This window comes from Ostrinia furnacalis, unplaced genomic scaffold (assembly GCF_004193835.3).
Source record: "Ostrinia furnacalis isolate ACB-3 unplaced genomic scaffold, ASM419383v2 OfSCF2569, whole genome shotgun sequence".
Classification (NCBI taxonomy): domain Eukaryota; kingdom Metazoa; phylum Arthropoda; class Insecta; order Lepidoptera; family Crambidae; genus Ostrinia; species Ostrinia furnacalis.
In genome coordinates, this window is record NW_021132808.1 from 125,885 (window position 1) to 151,584 (window position 25,700).

General features: G+C 35.7%; 1 protein-coding gene across 1 annotated transcript in view; it reads right to left on the reverse strand.

The window, feature by feature from the left end:
- Positions 1 to 10,740: 10,740 nt before the first annotated feature.
- Positions 10,741 to 25,700, reverse strand: part of NGR-A12 (neuropeptide receptor A12) — a 66,779-nt gene continuing 51,819 nt past the window's right edge. The window contains exons 5-6 of the mRNA XM_028308944.1: positions 20,108 to 20,205; positions 10,741 to 10,932 (exon numbers count right to left, since the gene is read on the reverse strand). Coding sequence (XP_028164745.1) covers positions 10,741 to 10,932; positions 20,108 to 20,205 — 290 coding nt within the window. The remainder of the gene's footprint in view (positions 10,933 to 20,107; positions 20,206 to 25,700) is intronic.

The window sequence follows — 25,700 nt, forward strand, 5'->3', positions numbered from 1 at the left end:
CAGGTATGACGACACCAATAAAGGAATGAAAGCGAAAGTTGTAACACTCGCCGATATGTCGCGTGACATGGAACGCTGCTTGACCTGCTTCCGAGTCATAACACGATTCGCTCGGACAATAGCGTGAGAAGACTCGACGGTATGCTTCACTGGGTTTTTCACATTGACACCGAATGTGTTCACACAAAGAGTACAATGGCGCATCTAACTTCTGCACAATTCGATACGGGTTTTATTTTTATCAAATACTCATACCTGCCAGAATTTTTTGTGTTAACAATTACAAAACTAAGGGTGTGTTCTGAAATACTTACAGGGCAGATATGTATCATCCTAGACTGCATCTCACATAACACCAGGTGCGATTGCGGTCAAATACCTACCTGCCTTGTCTTGCATAAAAAAAAGATTACTCTCACTGGTACTGGTGCTCGCAGTGCTATAACGGAATACACCATCAATATTATATTTAATTCATATGACAATAATAGCATCTACTCGCAGCTTCGCCCGTGTTCATTTATGTAGGATATTTATTTAGGATAAACGTTGTAAACAATCTTAATCTAAAGCAATTAAGTAGCTACGCACAATGGATAATGTTTAATGTATTAAGAGCATCGCTGTGCAAATTGGCGATGTTTTAAATGAACGTCTCTCGCCGCTCCTCTACCGCGCTCGCGAGCAATCCGGCGCGCGGCGGTGTCGTGAACTTTGATCCCGCACAGGTTGATGTGATGAAACCCATCGGAATGTGCAAATTGTTTTTGCATTCAGTGCGTACCTAACTTACCTTTCTAAATACCCACTAAAAGACAATTTCGAAGAAATGAGCAGCCATAAAACCTAAAACGAATATTAGGACTGCTTAATTCATGCACATTTTTCACACTCACGACCTACTGATAAGCTTCTGAAATCCATTGATAAAACTATCCTTAAAGTGCTCTTAAATGTTGTAATAAAGAACAGAATTAATAAAAGTAGTAAAATAAGCACAATGTTTCTGTAATTAATAGCAGGAAGTACATAAACGCTTTACATAAAAGATAAGGGCTACCGTAATAAAGTCCGCTTATTGGGCGCCGCGTCGCGTCGCCGATGTGTCAGCGTCAGGGGTAAACAACATTACACTGCCATGAATACTTGATTCGGTTTATGCCTTAGTTATAATCACTGATCTATCTTTATGTACACGGACGTTTTACAACATCGCGCATTAACAGGGTTGATATTCATTTAAAGAAAAAAGAAACTATAATTTCTTTAGGTATCGTTTTAATACGAAATTTTTTATTTTCATAATATTTGAGTGAAGATAAGCTGCAAAAGTAATAAGGACAAAGAGAAAAACCGATTAGATGTTGGCGGAGTCGGGCATGCCTGCTGGAGCCGGGCAAAGGGCATCCGCCCCCATAATTTCTTCGTTTCCCGTCTCTAATCTGTTTTCCCGGTCAGGCGACACCGAGCTTTTGCTGTGACGTCACGCGTATACGTCATTTCCGTTGCTTTCATTTGATATCGTCAAAGGTCATTATACTTACAAATTTTTAATTGTTTTCAAATGTCATGAACATTGGTTGCACAGTTGCACTTGAAGTAAGTTGAGAACCCTCTTACTCTTTGCCCGGGGAATCTGTGGATTGTGGAAGCCGCCTATGATAAACAACCAACTGGTCAGTGCAAGTGTGACAGACAATGATAAAGAAGGGACAGGACAGAAAAAGAGTAATCAGTGAACTCAGCAGCTTATTGCAGTCGCGATGCACATTGCAACTCAGAAGATTTTAATTATGTCATGACTCAAGTTGACGAAAATTATCTAGTTATGATATAGCTCACAAACGTAGGGACGTGCTAAGTTGTCAGGGAAGTATAAATGATCCATTTATTGTGGCCAGTAGTTGCTACAGTCCGTGATTTAAGTTTGCGCAGTCAACCCGCGGCCGCCCAACACGCGGAAAGGGCAGCCGCCCGCCCACGCCCGCTCCATCCAGCCCGCCCCGCCCGCGCTCACTGTCACACGTCACTCAGCAGTCGTCCCAAACCTGTTGCTTCATCGAAGGTCATTTATCACCGACTCACTTACGTCACTTGCGAAGTTGCGGCCTTAGCGTGACCAAAGACCTAACCAAACGAAAATTCCCTATGACAATCACGTAGCCTGAATATAATACGTTGGGGAAAGTACGGCGCGTGTGAAGGAGGATATTACTGGGAATGTAATGGATTTTATTTGATGACAACTGAGCGGAATGTATGAAATATGAGTACGGAAACGTACAATAAATAAGGCTCTCATCACTGCACAGGTTCTATCACCTAAACATATTTTCGGATTACTAATGTTTGGCCAAAAAACGTTTCCCAAATTATCACATCGCAAACAACGTTTCGCAAATTTTCATTTAGTAATTCTCATTTGACAAAACAACTTATTGCAAACTTTTAGTTCGCAAATGTCGTTTTTGGCATATTATTGTTTAGCAAATTATTGTTTGGCAAAGTATTTTTTGCCAAATGTTTCATTTGGCAAAAATATTTCACGATAAACTATTTAGAAAATAATTTGATTGGTGCATAGAATGAAATACAAATTAGCTTGTGGCTATTATTTTGTTTAGTGGATAGTTAATATAAAATTTGTTCGAAATTAATTTTCTTATTTCATTCTTTTTATCGAAATTTTCAAATGATTCATTAACAACGAGGTGATTCTAGCGCTCGGCGGCCGCTGCCGCGGCACGCTTCGCCTTCGCGCATTAAGGGTCACTGTTCTAACCTAACCTAACCTACTATTTTCTGTAATACCTACTTTTGCAACCATACTATTTTCTGCAATCTCTTTGTTTTACATAAAATTCTTGTGAAAACCATGATACATGATCATCAGCTACAGCCTTATGCTTTGATTTGTGGGTAACGGTGGGTAAGTATGTGAAGTGTCAATTTGGCCGAACAAATTATTTGGGATATAATATTTGGCAAATAAAACATTTGCTATATAAACATTTGCCAAGTAAAATTTTACCAAATGATAATTTGGCCAAATGAATTAGTTGCAAAAAGTACAGTTGCTAAAAGTTCATTTGGGAAATGAAACTTTGGCGATAAGTTGTTTGCGAAGTGAAATTTGGCGAAAAGTAATTTGGCCAAACGGAAGGATACCCATATTTTCGCATCTGTCGCACACGCAGCCTTGAACGGTTGGACGCCTAGTCCAATTAACTGGCTATGACTTGAAGTTTTTAAAGTTTCAAATTTCAGCTTTTTTGAGCTACATACTCGTAGGGAGCATAATAATAAAAAAGAACTAAATTTCATATGGGCAGTTCATTACACCAGCGTAAGCTGCGTTGGCCAAGCGGTAAAAGCTTAATATTGTTGAGTATACGATTTGGAAGCTCTTAGCTAGCTTGCGCCCATTGGGTTACGAACAAGGGTTCTCCGAGTCCGAGACAGACTAAATACCACCTACCTCACAGCCACAACAATCAGGGTGGTCCTGCAAGGATTACCAGCTTTGGTTTATCGCTTTATTGCGGGAACACGGGATAAGACAGGATTAGTACCCGTGGCTTTATCAGTTAGCATAGCATAGTGAACACGAGCTCGTTAGTCTCACTTGTTGAATTATTTATAATAAGCGTTTAAAGAACTACTAAAATATTATGCTATAATTTAAAAATAATATATTGAACTGTAGATAGGTAATGTAATTTTATTTCTTATTTATATTATTAGATGGAACTTTTTGTCTGAACACTTCAAGATGGCTTTTAATAAAATTGTTAATAATAACACTCCATATAAATAAATTAGATATTGAATCTGTTAGTCCTGGTCCGTAACAATATAAGGCCTAAAAACGATATTTCCCTACCTACGAGTATTTACTTCAAACTTTTATAAAGTAAGCACTTGTCATATAATGAAGCGCGTTTCCATGTTAAGATAATCCTAAACGAAATACCTACTTTAACAAAAAGGCCGTTAATCTACTTAATTACTTTAATTAATATATTACAAACGGTTTGACAAGGTAGACATAGCATTAATTCATCACGTAACAGGATAAACTCCGTTTTATAGGGTTAACACTGGGTAAAAGGGCAATATTTACCCACCATGATTCCATGTAAAGCGAGCGTGACCCAGTGTGTATGTATCACAATAAAATTGTGCACGTTTGGGGAGTCCCGTGGAAGGGTCAACATCACATAGTGATACTAAAGGCCCCATCATTCGATTACGAGTAGTCGGCAACTCAGTGAGAACAGCTGATGACATTTAAAGCTACCTCGCCTTAAAGGATGTAAGTACAAACACTAGGTGCGCCTGAAAAGTATATTTTCCAGGAAGATTCCTAGCCCAACGCCATTATAAAGGTGCACAATATTTAAGTTACGGTAATTATGTAACTTATATTTTCCGAGCACGATTTTTCTACTGTTGTTTTCAAATTGTAGCGTATCTTTCACGGCTCGTACACACAAATAACACACATCCTACATACGGGAGGAGCTGTGCTCTGTAATTTCATTTCCTCAATCACTCCACATTTGTCATAGAGCCACTACATTTGTCATGACAGCAACGACCTCGCGATGAAAAACTAGAGGGAAACGTTACGCGTGTATCATTTTATCCACGGAGCGTCGTATTTCGCGTAAAAATTTGGGTTTTTGGGGTAGATATAGCTTGAGTGTAAAATAAAGGTAACAAAATTCTTACAAACTCTGAACTATAATGAAACTGAAAAGTTCCTTCATGCTGATAGATAAGTACACAACTCTCATTCCAGCACTTCTCCCATTCACATACACACTTACACATATACACACACAGGTCAGGTTTTAGTCGGTCACGTCGAGAGCGGAGAGTCCTGGTGTTCTGTAATACAGGCTCGCAGCCTAGCTCAGACACCAGTCTCCCGCAATCTAAGTGTCTGTCCACTACATTTAATTGTAATTTAAGATAATCACCTTACATTGTAAACCTTTAGATTTAGATTGTGGAGAAAATAAAGAATTTATTATTATTATTATTCATCTTTTTCACTAATACCAACTTCCACGAGTAGGTAATATAAAGTGTTTTAAAATAGTTTCTTTTGTTATCTCTTCTCATATAAAAGTTGTTACTGGTAAGGTCGAGAATTACCTCCTGATAGGAAAAATATAGGTAACCCGATTTATTTCAAGGGTGATGTATTTTTCCGCCCTCGCCTGTAGCAGTGTGCGCCTGCACGCCCCCGCGGGGTCGCCGGCCTCTACACGCGCTGCACATCCACGCACATCCAAATGAAGTTTAAAATAATACCTATTCTTTAGTAAATCAATTGGTATAGATTTAGCACATCTCAATTAAATTACTCAAAAAATAGGTTAGAACCCTTTTTATTTGACGTCATAAAGGTAAGCCAGCAAATACAAGGGTAGATACACACTATTAAAGAGATGAACATAAAGACTCGGAGATCCAAAAACACACACAGAGACGATCCCTTTCAGATGCTTCTTAAGGCTCTAAATCTCTCTAGTTCAAGCTGCGAAGTTTTCTTGAAAACCCATAGTAACGTATTACATTATGATATTTTTCCAAGAATAATTGGGCTACAAAGTAAAGGAAACTAGAGGAATAACAAACATGTTCCTTTTCCGATACATCTGGAATTTTCCAGTGACTGCAAATTGTCGGCAGACTTTGTCGTTTTAATGACTTACGACTGTTAAAGCGATAAGAGGATGAAACGAATCCGATCGTGTTTGAGTTCTTCTGAAAGCAGTCAACTTGACTAATGTTGTTTTGATTGCTTCAACTTTTAGAGGGTCATACGAAGTTTTAGAGGACATGATAGGACTGTTTGCCAAACAGATACATCACACTGATTGTTAGAGACCCCTTGGACAGAAAAGTTTGAAATTAAGTAGGTCAATACATAGTTATACAGTAATTCAAAAACCCTTTAGTTTTGAAATGCGAAATTAGGTACCATTAAGTAGGATCTAAGAGTAACTTGTCATTTTTAAACTCAATTTTAATGTTTAATACGACGGACGAAATATGTAGTTGTAATAAGCTAAGTTTTTATTTATTTATTTATTTATTTATTTAATTAACATGCAAGTGAGCTTACAGATTTATATCCAAAGCGCTCACATTGCCAATTTGAAATTACATTTAATGTTAGTAAGTACTTATATCTATTTATGGTTAGTAGACAAATACAATCTTAATTTTTTTACAAAACACTCTAAGGAGTTGGCAAAGATGTCGACGTCTTGGACGGTTTGCGTAAACATGTTCAAAAGACAGAGTGCCCTGGGAGTCGGTGTGTTGTTAGCATGCAGTGTGCGCAAGCCATCGGGNGTGTTGTTAGCATGCAGTGTGCGCAGGCCATCGGGGGCACAGAACAGGCGGTGCTGGCGACGACCCGAACGTGTGTAATTATTTGGAACAAATAAACTAATACTACGAAGCACGACAGGATTTTCTACTTTGCTACGTAGCAATAAGTAGTAGTGAATTGCTACCGACACTTTTTGGTCTAAAACTTTTTAAGGACACCAACATAATATTAGAGGCGTGAGACAGCGCTGCAGTGCACTACTTCTAGTTGTCTTAAAGTTTCTAGAAGCGTAGTTGGCTGCAAGCCTGATACGCCTCAACAACAGAGACTTCAGCACTTCCTCACGCCTCATATTAGTTTGGTTTTATTAATTTCGCAAATAAACTTCCATAAAATTTTTCAACATTTTCAAATAAATCGAACGGTACATCCAACCATTACCTATCAAAATGTGGAACGTGTTAGAATATTACCAACGTCCGACTCTACGTCACACATAAAACATTCGGGACCTCGTTAGCGGCTAAAATAAAAGACCAAAAAGTGCCTTTTTTATAAAAAGCATTGAGGCAACTGTATTTCGTAGAACCGAGGACGGTGGTCAAATTAAAGGGGTTTGGCATCGAGACATGTCCCGGCAAGCGTAAACAACAACAAAGTCGACGCTTCCCTCTAACAAAATAGAAAATCTTTTTTTTTCTAGGAAACCCCCGACTCTGAAGTACGTATCTTCGACCGTTTAATTATCGTCTTAAAATAGCGCTAAATCAGTTGGAAGTTTTTGCCGACTCCAACAATTATGGCAAAGAAACGTACGAGTATTATAATGAGCTCATTCCCCTTTGTACAAAAATATTTAAAAAAACATCCAAATGGAAAAAGCCAGGTAGATATTTCCCAAAAAATACAGCTTTAATACACTCGAGTTATAACATTTTATCCAACATAATCATATTATCAGGGCTTACATAAACTGAGCTTGTAACAAAATAACATGCAGATAGGAAAACTAAAATTAAATACACATCTGTGATTTAGTTTTAAATGCCATCCAGGTTTATCCGACATACATACATGTACACTTTGTGTATTTGGGACTCGCCACTGAACTTTTGGGCCGAATGGCCTTGGCTATTATGAACTTTATACCTTAATTAATGCATTTTGTAAACAACAAGACTGCTATTTACTACAATGCTAGATTGGGCTACTTAAGTAAATAATAGTGTTTTCAGTTAAAGTGGTTATCTTATTATTATTTATTTAAACAATATTCTATATCTATAGTTAAAGTTAGTTTAGTACTGATTATAATTAATGCATGGAACCCACCTGCATAGCTCGCTCTATTTACCTTCACAGTACATACTTAGCTTATAAAATATAATATGGCTGTCTTTAAAAGACTTAACAATTAATGTAATCTCTAATAGCGTCTAAAATATATGCATAATTATTCATATTTAATAAGTATCCATATGGAAATATTGGTGATCTTTGTCCTATCTGTCCCATCTCAAATACAGCCAGTTCGTCGATCAAAGAAGCATTGACTCTGAGTAGCTACCTACAATATTGCTCACGCCAGTCACATCTCATAAATTCGTGTCTCGTTGCAATTTAGACACGTTTGAGTAAGGTAGGGGAGACCGAGGTGAGTTGTATCAGAGGAAAGTTGTGATTTTGTCGATTATGAAACTTGTTAACTATCAGCGAGCTCGCAGCAGCGCGCAACTTAAGACTTATTGAACTAAAAAACGCGCACTGTTACGAGCTCTCTAGTAATAATAAAAACGAATTGATGTTCGTTAGTCTCGCTAAAACTCAAGAATGGCTGGACTGATTTTGGGTTTGAAATTATTGTTGTAGTCCATAGAAGGTTTAGACGGTGAGATAATATGTGAAAATTACGATTTGTTTTCCATGCGTACGAAGTCGCGGGCACATCTAGTAATAAACAATCAACAATGCCACAACTTTACTCTCCTCTGATACAATTTACCTCGGTCTCCCCTACACGTACAGTCGCTGCACGACAGTGAAGACCTTCTGTCGAATATTGAAACTTATTTGCTTGCAGCAAAGTTTAAAGTCATTTAGATGCCTCTGACTGTACTTACTGGTTACAGGAAGCTAGCAGAGGCTCGGGATAGACCTCTAATATTCTTGTCTATGATAAATGATCAAACATGGAGGATGAATGAAGGCTGTGATGGTTCCTATTACTCTACAATGTTCGAGAAAATTCGATGCCTCCTTTCCAACTCAAAGGAAATAAATAATAGGTAAATACATTTTTGTTAATGTTTCAATTTTGTGTTGATGTTTAATTTTAGTAAAAACTAATTCGGATTGATTTTAGAATGGAAAGTTTGAGGCTCTTTAATCAATTGATTATTCAAGAGACCAAGATATCTATTTAATAAACAATTGAAAACATACAAGATGAACTGATGTTAAAGTTATAATAAAAATAAATATAATGGAATATTCAATTAATAGTAAATATAAAATTGTATACCAAATTATTCTTTTTTTTTTTAAATTAATTAAAGTCATGAACTTAAGTGTATCCACGAGTATTCTTTTTAGATAACATTGGAACAGTTTACCTCTTTCGGTAAATATTTGCTTAATATGATTTAATACTTTTCATGAAAAGATACAAAGCTCATCTGAATTTTATAATATTATTTTTTAATAGAAAAGGGACCCTTTGTTATAAGAACAGTATTTACGTTTCAAGCTTGTCAGATGAATAAGCTTAGTAGGTATTACATTACTATCTTTTAGGATTTCTGAAATAATTATGCTTATTAAAATATACTACATAACTTTTACACTTGACAACGAAAACTTTTTGTGAATTACTCTTATTACTTCTATTTTAATGAGCTTGTTTATTTAATTTTCTTCTTTAGAGAAAATACCAAGGCTTAGGTAAAGAATCTTTTCACGTATCTTCTTTACCGCAAAGTATCTGTAAGTGTATTTAAATTTTCTCAGTAAAATGTTATTTAGCAAATGGGAACGTTAATTTTCAGTAAAATATTTCTTATATCTGTAAGGTATTTTACTTGTCTTTATTTAAAAGTACCTACGTATTAGTAAGTTTTTTAGAAGTTATTTATTTAATAACTCTTCGCATCGCACAAAGCCTTTTTAGAAGAACTTCAACAGTTTGTGGAATCTCACAATACAATATTTATTAAGACTAATTAGATAAGTTACTTTGAAAGTGCTTAAACCTGCACAAACCAAAATAATCTTATTTTTAACGTGTCAAACCACAGAAGTACCTTAGTACTAACGATTGGAAGTTTTAAATGCAGTAACAAACAAGGTGATAAAAAATAATATAAAAAATAAATTCAAAAGGTTGAAAAGGTTCTAAGGTACATAATAGGTACCTACCTACTATAAACCATCATTATTTATTGCAAAGCACATGAATATATTTTCCTCTACCTACAAAATTGTCGTATGAACATATTATGAGCTTGTAAAAACATGCTATGGGTGAAATATAGGGGACATAATTTGAGCTCCCAAGGCTCCACATTTCCATAAACACCATATTATAAATGTCACGTACGTGGTCCACTGGAACTCACGTAGGGGTTAATTTGATATGATGGACATGCATTGGGTACTAATATTATTAACATTAGGTCAGATGAATGAAAGATGAATGAAACTTATCCATAATGTAAGATTCCTGTACGTCGGTCACAGATTGATATGAATACTAAATCGTATGGACAAATAAGAAGCAACCTTAGGGTGTAGAGTGTAAATACACAAAATTTACGCCTTCTGAAATTGTGAGGTGTTTTCACTGAGCTCTATGATGCCCCAGAAAGTTTATTATACAGCCCGTGCACTTCAGACGGAGGGTTAAAATAATTTAATAAGCAAGACCTGGCTTACTGTTTTTAAAACAAAGTTAAAAGCGAGTACAGCTAGCATAATTATGTTAAAGTCTTTGATAAATGCGAGAATCATTCCTAAGAAATTGCGAGGAACTATTCTATTCTCTGCCTGACTATCATCTAGCTAAAGCGAAGACCAAATGTAAATAATGACCCTTAGTAACAAAACACCGGTTCGAAATAAACTATCGGTGCATTCAACCGTTAAAGTGAAATAAAAACCTGCATGTACCTAATCTAACTACAATAGAATTTGGTACATTCTGTAAGAGCCTCATCAAGACAAAACGAATGAGCCCTAACACTATATTTATGGTTTTTGTAAGTTATGGAACCTAGTTTTGGGTGACTTATAGGTAGCCCTGGTAGCAACATTAGATACATCTCAACTTAACAATTTACTGTCATCAGGTTAAAAATTAAGTTACAAAAGACCTATATAAACTTAACTACGACTTAAGTAAAAGCACCAAACTCACCAATAAACAAGGCGTAAGGCAGGTACATGCTGAGGTCCTTAGCATTGACCGCGTTGATGTCGAGCAGCAATTGCATGGTGTTGTACGGCATCCAGCACAGCGCAAACAGCACCGCTAGTAGAAGCAGGATCCACGCCACACGCTTCCGCTCCTTCATCAGACGCAGGCCCTGCTGGAAACATACTAATTACAGAAGTCTGTTCTTGTAATCTCAAACAACCTACAGCATAAAGAGAATAGAACCGCTCGCAAAAGCGGTATTCAGGCTACTCTTTCATCAACTGGGAACATGTTAATTACAGAAGTCTTGTTCTATTTTATAGGACTTGACTTGTCAAACTTTAGAAGTTGCTATTCTTCTTCTTCGTCGCAACACTCTTGCCAGAGTGGTCGTGGTCGTCACACCAGGTCCGGTGGCAAGCCCCACAATCCGTCGCCACTCCTCCCGCACTTCAGATTTTCTTGTGCACTCGTGGAGTGGACCATTGAGTGTGGTTTTGACCTGGTCACTCCAGCGCATGGGCAGAAGTCGCTATATTATATGTTTATAATATGGTCCCGTCAACTGCTGGACAAAGGCCTTCCCCAAAGATTTTCACAAAGATTGGTTATCAGATGGTTTAGTGGACTATGATCTAGTGAAGATCGCGGGAAGAACCTGTATGAAGTCAGCGCAGGGCCAAATCGTTGTGAAAATATTTGGAGGAGACTTTTTTCTAGCAGCGGACGTCCTTTAGTTGGTATTTTTATAACAAAATATTCAGAAAAGTTCACAATAATATGCAAAAAAAAGGTTTTCGTAACGATTCCCATTTTCTTCATGTAAAAATTCGTCCCCTTGGATTATTCTGAACAGTCGACTGACGAGTCACGGCCTTAATTTATCTGGTTATCAATGGAGCCAGTAGAGTAGAAACAATTGAGAACGTTTTTACGATCTCGCTACAGTAAATACCTTTATCCGCACAGTGACTCGAATTTTGTATTATTTCCAGTCTGCTATTGTGAGCAGATGTTATTAGTTTGTGATTGTAATTTTATTATAATTATTCGAATAATCATTATACTTTATGAAGTCATCCTACTAATATTATAAATTCACGCAAAAACTACACAACGGATTTTGTTGAAACTTTACAGTATTATCGTCATTGGTTAAAATGTAAATGTAAATGTAAATTCTAGCGCTGGAAAAACTACTGTTTTTGACGTTCGTAAATATTCATGCGGGGGAAGCCGTGAAACGCCATCTATAAACATGATATCTAACGGGGGTAAAACGAGGTCACGCGTACGAAGTCGCGGGCGGCCGCTAGTTATTGATATTTAACGAGATCTAAACGGATGAACCATGTGACAGTAATCATTCGAATAAAACTCTGTTTTCGTGAAAGGACGAGATAAGGAGAAATCTGACAGCCTATTGTCGCCTCACGCCGTGGTACGCTTCACACATTTACTGTCAATCTGCATGGCAACGCCAAGCCACGAATTCGCGCCAAACTCTCTAATGCCACAAGCTTTAATGAGCGTGAGATATAGTTTAATCAAACAATTACCAATCACACTACATCCAAGGTAATTGCTACTAATCAACATGTTTACACGCTTTTGAATATTGAAGACATTAATTTGTCTTTAATTACTATACGATGAGCGTATGCGTTAACGAAGCCTTCTCCGATTAATATTGATAATTGAAACTATTCAATTTGAATATTCTGTGCTTTAAATTCACAGAAAGTTTATCAATGGTCTGTGCTGTGCTATTCGGCGAAATCAAAATTACATTAAGTTTATTGAGTATAATATTTCAGTAATCATTATAACATTATTATTGATAATTAACATCTAAAAGGCAAAAGCAGACAGGAGGTTTTAGGTTTGCTGTTTTGTGGTTTTGCTAATGAAGCTTAATTTAACGAATGTATAAATAAGTTGTATGTAGCTACATATCGGTGAGGGGTCAACTGCAATGAGACCTGATAGTTTTTTGTGTAAAGAACTTGTACTCAGTCAAAGTTTATGTTATAAAAGCTCTAGATACTTAAAATCCCTGAGCAAGAGAAAGACATAGTACAACGAAGATAAGTCACAAACATTTCATGTCATTTAAACTGTTTTAGAGAATAATGTTAAAACGTTTAACATTTTGTAAAAGCCAGCGGTCATCACGTCAACCCAATCAAAATGTAAAAAGCTTAAATTGTTTATCATTTTGTCGGGTCTTGTTTACTATGCCAACACAACTTGGCTTAATAAACAATGCCACAATGGCTTAGTAATCAGATTTTTGGGGGAAATATGTCTGCACAAAGCGTTTGAGTCGGCCACTCATTGTTTTGTAGGCCTTTGTTTTTAATTGATTAATTAATTTTATAAAAAATCTATCATTATTTTATATTCTTAGTTAATCGCTTAAATTGCTAGCGAAACAGCGAATTAACTACGAATGCCATTTCAAACTGTAATATACGAATGTGCCATCGTAACACGTCACCCATCCCATTTTATGGCTAGCCAGGAAAGCGTGGCAATGCTCACAGTGTCCGCCTGAGTAGTTTTACGATAGCATAGTAAGCATAGGTCACCACGCACTACATGACGCAATATTTATCCCTCACGTTTCCACTACTGCACCTTTTTAGGGGACTATTCCCACCTCTCGTTCCCAGGATTTACAGCGTGCCCGCTAATAAAAAGTCACCCAGTGAAAGCCAAGTTTATTCTAAGAGATAAACTGCCACATGATTCTTGTCTAGTTGAGATCTACACGACAAATTGTCCCTGTTACGATTCTAATGAAATAATTGTACCTTGCACAAATAAATCAGAGCCAAGGCGTTTTTCTAAGACTCCGACTGCAGGTCGTATCTGAAGAAAGGAATGCAGTCCGACTGTAACTTAAAGAAAATAAACTGCGAGGAATCCAGTTTACTTTGAGAGAAAACATTTATTTGTAGCGGACGGCCATCTACTGAAATATGCGGAAATAAATGGGGCTCTTAATAGTTCCTGTCCCATTTTGCGGAATAAAATAAGTGGGAATTCGTTTCAATCCATTTCACTTAAAGAACATGATATTTTATGTTTGTGTTTTGTCGTTTTTCAGATCTTCTAAATCGTACAAGTCCAATAATCAACTTGTATTATTATTTAATCATAATACATAATCGACACCACATCGTGTTGGCCAACGCGTTGTGTAAGTTCAATTTGTAATTAAAGAAAACACCGTTTGGTTTGTGTGTTTTGAGTTTAGACCGACCTTAATGTTTATTTTATAGCGGTGGTTAAATTACAAAAATGTTTGGTGCTTTTTAACATTTGCACTGCACAAAGTTTTAAGAGTAACATAAAAGTACTAAAATAACGTTGCTAAATATACTTTGTACCTAATTTCGTTACAATATTAGCAAGTAAAACTTTACATTATGAATGTTCATACAGAATGCACGGAGTTAATAATAAAACACTCATTTTACTTTCTGTCTTGGGGGAAACATTGCCTGTACTCGTTCTAGCTACCTACCAGAGTATACTCGTATTCATTTTTCAACGTTGACAACTCATATGTTACTTCGTCTGAAGGGTTATTAAGCCATTCAGGGTACAAGCTTAGTTTATGTTAGGTTGTGTTATTCTTGTGAAATGATACAAAACTCAGTTTTTCATGAAGCGCATGAAAAAAATACTGTACTCCATAAAAATCATCACGACCTAACATGCAAATGGACGAATGTCGAAAAAAATAAACGTATAATTCACTGTTAGTTAATAGAATATTATATCGTCAGCCCCTTTTTTCAAGTTATTCAATATTTGGATCATGCGAGACAGACAATTATGAAATTCTAAACATTTTTACTTTATTAAATACCAAAAACTTTTCATAACTGGGATGAGAAAAAATCCCAATGATTTATGCCGCTAGCACACACCGCCGCGAAGTTTCACAGCAAATCCTTTTCAATACACATTTCTGCGTTCCCTATGCCATATTGATAATACAGGAGAGCAAAACGCAGTGATGTGTGTGTTCATTCGTTTCCCTTCATAGTTTTGTGGTAGAGGTAAGCTACCGGCTTCAGGCATCGGATTTCGATACGATATCGACCCCTGTCGACCATTGGATTACTGCGGTGAGCCAACGTGCAATAGTTATGTTGTTCCAAAGAGCCAGTAGAGTTTAATTCTAGAACGTTATTGGAACACCCCTGTAAAGAATGTTTTCCCAAACCGTGTCGAAATTAAATGTCACCGATGCTTAGCCGCGAACCCATGTCAGAGGGTTCGTGGTTTCGGTTCGAAGACAATACATAGAAAATTAAGAAAATGTCTTAAGCTGTTACGAATAAATTATTGTCTAAAGGTTTAATCATGATATTCATGATACTTGTTTATCATTATTCATATATATGTATTAATTAACATAGGCCTAACATTGGATTTCCATTACATGTTAGTATGCAAATAATTGTCTTTGATCCGCTTTAATTGTGTTTATTTTAGAGTTTATTGATCTGTGTGACCTTTTATTGCTGTTGGTGTTCTTCAAGAGCTTGTTCCCACGGAGACATTCCGTTTTTTGCAGGATCCCGTTTAGTAGTAGGTATATGCAGTATTTTAATTAACGTTCACACGAACGTCCCGTTTGCAGTGTTTCGTATAAAACCGATTCTTTAGATTTTGTGTCGTCTGTGATTCGAATTTAAAACACACAGTCATAACTAATATTATAATCAGTACGAGTAGTTTTTGTATTTACAATTTGCCAGACAACGATAGCGTCGTTGATTCTGTACCTCTAGCATGAACAACTTTCGTCTTCGAATCGTTTGCGTATTCGATAAAATTCGATACTCAATCTTCGAATTATATAAATCTTCTAATTCGAAGGTTGAGTATCGAATTTTGTCGAATACGCAAACGATTCGAAGACGAAAGTTGTTCATACTAGAGGTACTGTGTTCCCACAACAGTCTTGCGAGATCCTGTATTACTGATTCCCGCAAAACTGGATAGCCGTGGGAACAAGCCCTAACTCTCACAATTACATACGGGCATATTCCTGAGCTCAGCAATAATTTGTTTTAAACTAAATTGGCAAATTGCTCATTCGGTTGGACTTCAAAAAGCAAATTGGAATTTAGATTATCGGGCTTTGTGTGAGCAATTAAAATTTTGATGACTGTGACTTTTAAAACACGTTTCATATTGAAAATAATCTACCTGGACCGATATATCTCGTACCAGGTCATATAAATGTTCACATAGAAATCTATTAGATAAAGGAACGCCCATTTTTCTGAAATTTGAAATGTATCCGGAAAACTTTTCAAATTTTTTCTTCACAAGAATCTTCCTCGCACTTCAACGAATATTTGAAAACTTAGTATATTGTCCAGCCTTTTATAAGTTTTGTGCTTATCATCATCACATTTTGCGATTTTTATTTAAACTGATTTCTTTTTGGCCACTCTTACAAGTCTGATACAAGAATATGAATAGGAAATTAATACTACTCTAGAAGTCTACGTATAACTGTAAGTTGTAATAAAATCTGACCAAAATTAAAATATACCGCATAATATTAGTCCGAAACTTTTCACTTAACAAAATACACACAAAGCAAGCTCTATTACACCCGTATTCACAAACAATACTTACCTATGTGGAGCAGCAACGCTATGCGAAATGTGACATTTCTCAATGCGTTCCATATGGCAAGCCTTTCAATTCATAAACAATACTTAAACGACCCTTGACTATGCAAAATCAAAGTGTTGAATAGAGCTCTGTGATTGGTTCGCTTATGTTACGCACTTCACTCCGCTAACTGACATTCCTGTCATTCAAACGGTGCAACGGCTTTATGTGATAATATTTTGTGGATTTGTGAATTTAATAAATATGAATTAAACTACAACTATCAGGTTAGTATGAATACTTTCATTGTTTATTTTCAATCAATAATAAAAATAAAAATAGTGAAAATCATTATTTTTCAGATCAATAAAGCTGCCGTTTTTTTTTCCGAAAGAGAGCTGATTGTAGCTATAATAAGAGAACGACCTATTATTGAAGACAAGCATATTATTATCCTCTCTAAAATATCGAGTTGAAGAAGCAGGCCTGGGAAAATCTAACAGTGGCTTACAATCCTCAATCATATTTTATGTTTCACAAAGGCTCACACATCAACTGAAAAGCTGCTGGAATAATTTAAAGACCCAAAGTAAAAAGAACTTTCTCAGAAATCAATCAAACGTTCTCAACACCCACTAGTAAGTAATGTTTATAAAATATAATAGGTAGATTTATGACGAATAACCAAGCAGAGTATACTCATAGAAGTTAAATTCATAATTTGCTTTTCAGGTAGCAAGAAATTAAGATTAGTAGTAGCAAGAATTAAGATTAAGACAGAAACAAGAATCAAACGCGCCACTTTTAATATACAACAAGACCAGGCTTTGCACGAGTTGGGGCTACAAGCTACAAAGAGAAAAAAAAATGATAGCAAGAGAAAATATTTTGTAAGACAGTTAGAACATGAAAATGAGATTAATGATTTCCAAATACATTAATTTAAATTAGACATTGAAAATTGATGAAAATAAAACTTCATAAATAATTTTATGTTTTATTTGCCACTAGCAACTGATACAGAGGCACTGGTAGGCCTCTCGCAGTTAATATCCTCAGGTCTTCTTTTATCAGTGGTAAAAGTATGAAATACTTTTCATACTTTTACCACTAATTTATTTCGTAATTCGTTTGAATTGTAATAATAAAAGGGATTTTGGGAATCCCGTATCACTTTTCTGGTACTTATTCCACTTTGCTCATTGATATAATTATCAAATTAGTCTTCACTACTGTTTATCCATTGTAAGATGATGTTAATCGAATACAACCATAAATAAAGCAAACAAACCTCAAAAACGAGAATAACCAAAAAATTTTGACATAAATAGACACTATGCGTTGCGTAATACAGCTCCCTGGCTACCTTAGCTTTGCGTTTATTCTAAGGGACACATAGTGCTTGTCACCACTGAAGTATCGTCTATGAATAGGTTTTTGGGACCCTGTGCGTCCACGCGCACTATGAGGCCTCAAAGTAATGTTTGTGAATACGCGTGTAAATTAGTTCCCGAGAGAGCTATATGTCCAAGCGTGAATAATCTCTTTTAAAAAGCTTTAAACTCTTTTCACGTTCTTCGCTTGTTTGTCGGATCGGATCTAGTGGAAAGTTTGCAGATTCAATCAATCTGTTCCCTTGTTTGTCTACTACGCTTGCAAGTTTTTAGATGGCTTAAGTTACGAATCTTTTGTGTGAAAATTTCCATTTTTATCACTTTTTTTTTATTATACTAATTCTCTTTCGCAGTCTAAAATTAATTTAGTTATCAAGCTGAGTCAGTCAGATGATATTCGATTATACGATGTATCTGAGCAATTAAATTGATCACGCCGCCTTAATTTCATATGATTTCATTGCATTAATTTATTAATATTTTTAAATTAGTGCCGTTTTCACTAGTCTACAATCATAATAAAACATTCCGAAGCACTTCAATCGATTGTTTGCTTTCCAGGATTAGAGCCGACGCGGCGGACCCTGACCGAGTAAACACAAACAGTATTAAGTTTACTGACCAGTCTGCTCGGTTCCGATTTGAGACTGTAAGCAAACAGTTGCTGGAAGCTTTGCAGCGAATAGAGTGGCGGCGGGAGACCTTAGCGTGGCAGTTTAACTTGGCGTGGCAACCTAGGGTGGCGGGAGACCTTAGCGTGGCAGTTTAACTTGGCGTGGCAACCTAGGGTGGCGGGAGACCTTAGCGTGGCAGTTTAACTTGGCGTGGCAACCTAGGGTGGCGGGAGACCTTAGCGTGGCAGTTTAGCTTGGCATGGCAACCTAAGGTGGCGTGAGAGTTCATTATGTAGAGGGAGAGATCTTAGCGTGACATCTTAACATGATCATAGTGCATGCAACAATGCCGAAATATTGGAAACTAGAAATTAAGGTACATCGTAGCAATCCCGTCAATAATAATTTTTAAGCTTAACATGGCGTTCAGTAGCTAAGAGTGGCATTAAAGCTAAGCGTGGCATAAGAGCTGAGCGTGGAACGTGGAATTAATATTTGAATGATTAGAATTAGCTTGTTAATTGAACGAGTAGCCCATTTTTAAATTATGCACATTAAGTTGACTGCGTCAGACACATCGTTGCCACATTTGAAGATGGCTAAGCAAGCTTACTAATGAAGTCATAATTGTTTTAAACATAAAACGACGAAACGTGCGCGGGAGAGACGTGTCTCAGTTGCTCACTCCACGCACGTACTACACTGTCTTTTAGGACTTCTCGCGTAGTTGTTAAGGAATGGTTCCTAAATTTCTCAACATGTCCCATTTGTCACCTAATGTATTCAACTCTAGCTATTTGACACTAGCAATTTTTCCGGCGATTTGCCAGCATTTGCCAGCATCGTTAACTGGAGTGACTGATAAATGCATTAGTGTAACCTTATACTCGTACTTTTAAAATGTGTAAAGAGGAAATAGGTAACGTAAAGAAAATGGCTATCTGACCTCACGGATGTCGTATATTTCTTTCTAGAAATAAAAAGTCTGAAGACGCGACAGCTTGGATTTTAAAGTTTAAAATAAATTCGACTGATCCAATGCATTTGTATACAGTTTAAAAGTTTGAAAACAAACTGCCCAATCAAACTGTCGACTTCGCTGCAAAGCGTTGATTTGAATAAATATTTTTCTTTTCTCTCTGATTAAACACTGTTTGACTGTGAATACTGAGTTTTGTGCAATCGTAGAATAATTCAGAATGTTATTTTATTTGCTTATTTATAGACGAATAGGTAAAACAGATTTTTCGGTGTCTTTCTTTCGTTCTAAATAAATGGAAAGTACTTATTAAAATTTAATATTCAAGTAGCCAGACCCTTAAGATAATATTAAGAATAAATAAGATAATAAGATTATGTGGCATATATGTTATTTTAACAAGGTGGCTACGAGAACAAAGTATTTGTTATTAAAATAATAACACCATTACACTATCACCTAAAATATTACTCTCAGTTTACTGTCTAGTTACAGCCTATAAATAGAGCCACTATGAATGTCCAAGGTACCTGAATTATTGCCTAGGTATAACGTTTGCTTATTGCGTTATAAAAATATAAGAAGCAATATCCCACGATTAAAGTTCAATGCTGTCACTTGCGGCTATAACCGCATGCCACATAAACTTGGCCGCACCGTCAGCACAATAACTGTAAAGTTTATGGCACGTTATAACTAATGACTCACCTGTTGCATGCTGACGTTTCCCTCGTCAATGTCGAAGGGCGGCCGCACGGAACACAGGGTCCGACCCATACACGCGTACGACAGGATCGTGATGGAGCCTGCGAACAAAGAACCGGTTATCTACGCCATTTTTATTGGTTTAGTGACGACATGGGAACAAATAGGGTCGTTTCCAGAACGCAGCGTCGGACGTCCACTCACACGGTGAATCGACGATCTGATAAAGGTAGCAGGAAGACGTTGGATGCATGCCGCTACCAACCGTGCGATGTGGAAGTCATTAGGGGAGGCCTATGTTTAGCAGTGGCCGTCCTGTGGCTGAAATGATGATGATGATGATGAGGGTCGTTTCCTACATTGTAAAAATTCTAAAAATCATTGACGATATTCCATGGAAAAAGATGATAGTAAATTTTAATACTTAGAATTAACCCATTTAGTTCGAGCATATCTGCATTAAAGTGACACAGTGACTCACGTCTCACGCACCCTAAAGACTCAAGATAAAAATACACATAATAGACAATACCGAAAAATAAGTATTCTGGTGGAGTAAATAAGTTTATCTGATTCAGACGTGGCTTCAGATAAAAATTGATCATTTTCCAAGAAATGTACTCCGTATGTTGAAAGAAAATGTTCACGCACGAATTGCACAGACAGAATCTAAACCTTTGTGTATTGTATCAGAGTAATTGTAGACACGCGTAGGTATTGTTTATTTTTCCTAGATTTCACTCATATTATCACATTAAATTACCAGTAGCAAGTACAAGCAATTTTGGACTATATTTTGTAGAGCATTATCTACCTGTTAAGAACTGGATTGGTCGTCGCACAGATTCTACTAATTAAGATTCTATTTTCTTTGGCTTAATGGTCAGAGTTTATACACCATCAGGGATCTGGCATAGTTCCAACGACAGCGTCTCTTAGCACTTAATTTCTCACTGCAAAACTTGTAATAGAGCAAAGCTTTGGAAAACTACCTGAACTAATTTACAATGCTCCACTAACCCTAAAATCCCACCTAGGTAAATTAAGTGACTTTAGCCTTCCTTCATTTCCTGTCGATATAGTGAAGTTCCATGTCAGAGACAGCAAATATAAAAGTTTTTTTTTGTAAAGTTATTAATTCTATGTCACTTTGACAGAAAAAACAATAATGATTGAAACGTATTGAGTATTGAGTATTGATTTTAATATCATAAGGTCAGAGTTCGTGCATTAATAATGCCTAAACTTCGCGAGCCTGTCTCTTCCGCCCATGTCTGAAACTATTTCAAGTACATAGTAGAAGTTAGAACCAACAGAACTATCATTGAATTATAACGAGTTGGTGTCTGAATATGCAAATTAAGCCGCGGTCTCACGAGGGCTGAGCCCTGGATCTGAAGAATGATCGGTGATAAGGCCGCTGTGTGCATAATAAAAAGCATCACAAAAATCTCGTGAAGGCCGCACCTTATTGTGGCATTTGATTTAAATATTTGCCACATGTATAATATGAAATGCGGCGTAAATTCTTCAAGTGCAAGGTAAAATGAATAATGAAAACAAGCGAACGAGCGAGAAATAGTTGAATAAAGGATTTTCAGGGCTTACTAACATAAACATGACTTTTGTAAGATAGTGTCACGTCATCTGATTCACTTATCAGCATCAAGTTATAGGCAAACAGGATTCTAAAAAATACGACACTTCATAGTAAACTCGCCTTGCATTTACAATTTAACAGCGCCAGTCTGACCACTGACATCACTGAAATATTAATTTTCTATTAATATTTTCCAATATTCAATTTTCCATTCAAGTTCGATCGCAGCCGATAGTTAACTATAGTTTTCCACCGCCTTCTAATTACAACTTGAGGTAATTGGCGAAGAAGGGAGGCGGTCCGAAACTTCAAACGATAACAGACACTTCACAGTCGAGTTTTGACAGAGTAAAATTAGTTTGAACATTAAATCGGATATCGGGTTACAATTCTGCTAGGTACCTATTTGAAAAGGTAAAGTTAATTGAAATAATTTGGATAGTAACTGAAAATAAAAATAAAACTTTCGTTGAGAAGACTACGGTGTGAGTAACCCATGTTCCCTTTTGGACTAATTAGGAACTCTCTAACCAAAAAGCCTATACGACTGTATAATAATAATAATATGTATGGCACATCGCAAAATATTCTTGTCATCATAACACCATCTAACTAACACCCTCCATAATGAGTACATAATGGATGGCTAACAAAAGAGTATTCATACATTGATAGCATTTGTAGATCTGTATTATGTATGGTCATGGCTTATTCATTCCCATTTCCGACGAAATCCAATCGAGGGATCAAATAATATGTTCTTCCTTCAAGTGTGTATGTAGTAGAAAGTATATTATGACGTACTTAGGTATGTCCATACTATATTTCTAGGAATAAATAAAATACATTTCCTCATGATGAAATCTTATCAGGAGACCGAACAATAAGTCCCCTCTAGAGGGCACTTAGTCGTGATGTGCCGGATTGTCGAAACTCCGCTGATATGGGTATAATCTGATTTTATTAAGACGTAAGTAATTCATTATTTGATAATCAGGTTACAAAGATTGAAAGTTATAAGATCTCTAGAATGGGGTCTCATGACAAATTAATTGTATTTTAATACAAAAATGACAGATCCAGATACATATTTCTTTTGTCCGAAAAAACACGTAGGTGACGTAGGGTAGTGTGGTATAATATAATCTGCTACGAAATAAATATGCAAGCACTGTCCAGACTCCAGACCGAATCCATAATAGTGCAAATTACGAAATGCTTCGAGAAAAGGTAGGTAGAGCTCTGCGCTTCTTTAGTCACGTCTTGGTGGGCCAAGACTACCGTGTGCCAGATTTACATAATGTAATACAAAATTCAGTGGCGTAGCTTGGGGGGGGCAGGGGGGCCATGGCCCCGGGCGGCATATGAAAGGGGGCGGCGGATAAGAAAAAAAACATTAGCACGAAAAAAACATTAACAACAGCACGAAGAGTACATTTTTAATCTATTTTTTTAAGTAATAGTAACAAAAATATTTAAGGAACTTACTTACCCCTCTAAAACTTACCACACAGATAATCTTTCGTGATTTCTCTTGTTACAAACCGAAATAAAAAAGTGGTTTGTAAATAGTTAAAGCCATATCTAAGCTACTTTTAAAATTATATTCTGCAACTTCGAAATTCAAAATTAGCTAAAATGGTAACTTTTAGCAGTAATTAAATCTGTAACTTGCTGCAAATATCTAATGAATTCAAACAATTATTTAAAATAATAGCTTTGATACATATTATACATTTTTCAAACCTCTTTTTTAATTTCGGTCTATAACAAAAGTAATCAAGAAAAAATATGGTGGCGCTGGTTAGCTAGGGTACAACCCTTAATAATATTAAGCACATATTTTATGTTATTCCTTCTAAGTTCAATGAGCACTATACAGTGTGTCCGGGCATGTAGTGATCAAACTTTAAGGGCGTAATCTATAGACAATTTTATCGACGAAAATACTTGGGGCTTGACCCATTTATCGTAAAATTACAAGGATTTAAGTTTTTAATTTTTAGTTTTCACCTCTTCCTTCAAAAATAAGTGAAAGCGTGGGTAGCTTAACATTAATAAGCAAATATTTTATATCATGCGATAGCCAATAAAATTATGTATTAGTAGAAATAGAAAACAGACACAAGCTTTGTACATTTTATGGGAGTAAGAATGGATTTAATTAGAAAAATACATGACTTTTTTCACTTCTTTTTTAGTTATTTTCCAACACAAGAAAAACCAGGTCGTTAAAGTATGTTTTATTTGCATGTATGTAAAAATTATATCTGATGGTTACTTGTTGGTCCTCAAAAATAAAAGAAATGAGCACCAAATATTCAATATTGTGATACTTTTTTAAATAATTCGATTTGTATAAATTATTTTTTGTCTATGTTACTGTAAAAGCTCGAACTACGGTTAATCTTAAGATTTAAGTGTAAGTCTTATGATTTACCGACATGAGTTGGTAAATGTAAGTATTTCTGAAAATACGACGATTTTATCGAGCTTTTACCATTTGAATTCAGTATATGCTAGGTTTTACCTCTGTCAGCTGGTACATGTTAGTTTTAGGAATAAAATTCTTAATGGGGAATTAAAAAACGATCGAAAAAAATAACTTAGCGACTGATGATGGCATACTTACTGTTTTATTAACTTGAGCGGTATGAATTTGAGTAAGCGAAAAATTAACTTAACTAACGACGAATATTGATTAATCATCAAATGCAGAACGAGCTTACAAAAAGTGGGTTATGTTTAATCCATTTTAGATATTAAAATTCTGTCCGTGCGACTACATTACTAAGTGAGCGACTAGAAATACAAAGAGGGCAACTTCAATATTAAGATAGATTCGATTTTTTCCAATTTAAGTAATTTCTGATGATGATGATGATGATGAGATGCGCTGAGCACGTTATGACATGTTTTGTTTTTCAACATTTACCGTGCCATTAATGTAAATCCTAAGATTTACCAACGAAATGGTTAGATCTTAGGTTTTACTGGAACCTATAAGCATAAAAGTAAGGTAAATTCGTTCGACAGCTAAAAGAATAGGCAATAATTGACATCAAAAAGTCTATCAAAAACTCCCATTGAAATCTTTATGAAACACTTGAAACATAAAAATGATGGTTGTTTTAAATTTTTCAATGGTATAAACAATAGACCGTGAACATACCTTTTTTTTCCACTTTTTAGATGCACGAAGTCATTGCCTAGTTTAAAATTTTAAGGGCTTGAAATTTGAATTTGGCTATTTAACTAACAATTTATCACGAATCCTTTAACTAAGAACAGATTGTTAAATCTCACTATAGATTGGGCGAGTTATACCTACCCTAGTGATTTTACAGGTATTATCTGGCCCGGACCTTCGGACGAGATGAAGACTAGTATTTTAAAAAGTTATTAACTGGTCCGCGGACCAGATTTTCGGTGGGCCAGATAATACCTAACCCGTATTTATTAGGTGATCAATATTAAAAGGCGAACTTGATATAAAAATCATCAAATTAATAAAATTAAAGATCAATAACTAAAAAAGAGGATCAAATATTATTTTTGTTTACCAAATATTAAAAGAGTATGATAAACATAAATATTATGTTACCTTTAATGAAGATCATTCATAATTTATCCGTAGATCAACTAATATAGACCCAATAATTAATATAAAGATAAAACATAATAAAAAACATCATTTAAGTATTTTTAAAAGTGCACATATAAAAAAGATCAATTAGTTTTTAGAGGATCAAATAATATTGTCCCTTAAAATAATATTTACTCTCAATTGACAAATAAATACTTTAATACTTGTTATTATTGTTTATTGTTGTACAGTGTGAGTCACGTTAAAGTGTACATATGAAAATAGATGAAACTAGACCTATTTTTATCGACAAAAAAGAGGTCCAAAAATTTTTGAGATTTTTTTTAATTTTTTTATAAAAAATTTTTTCTTCCAATTACTTATTGTAAAGAAAACGTAATAACTTTTAA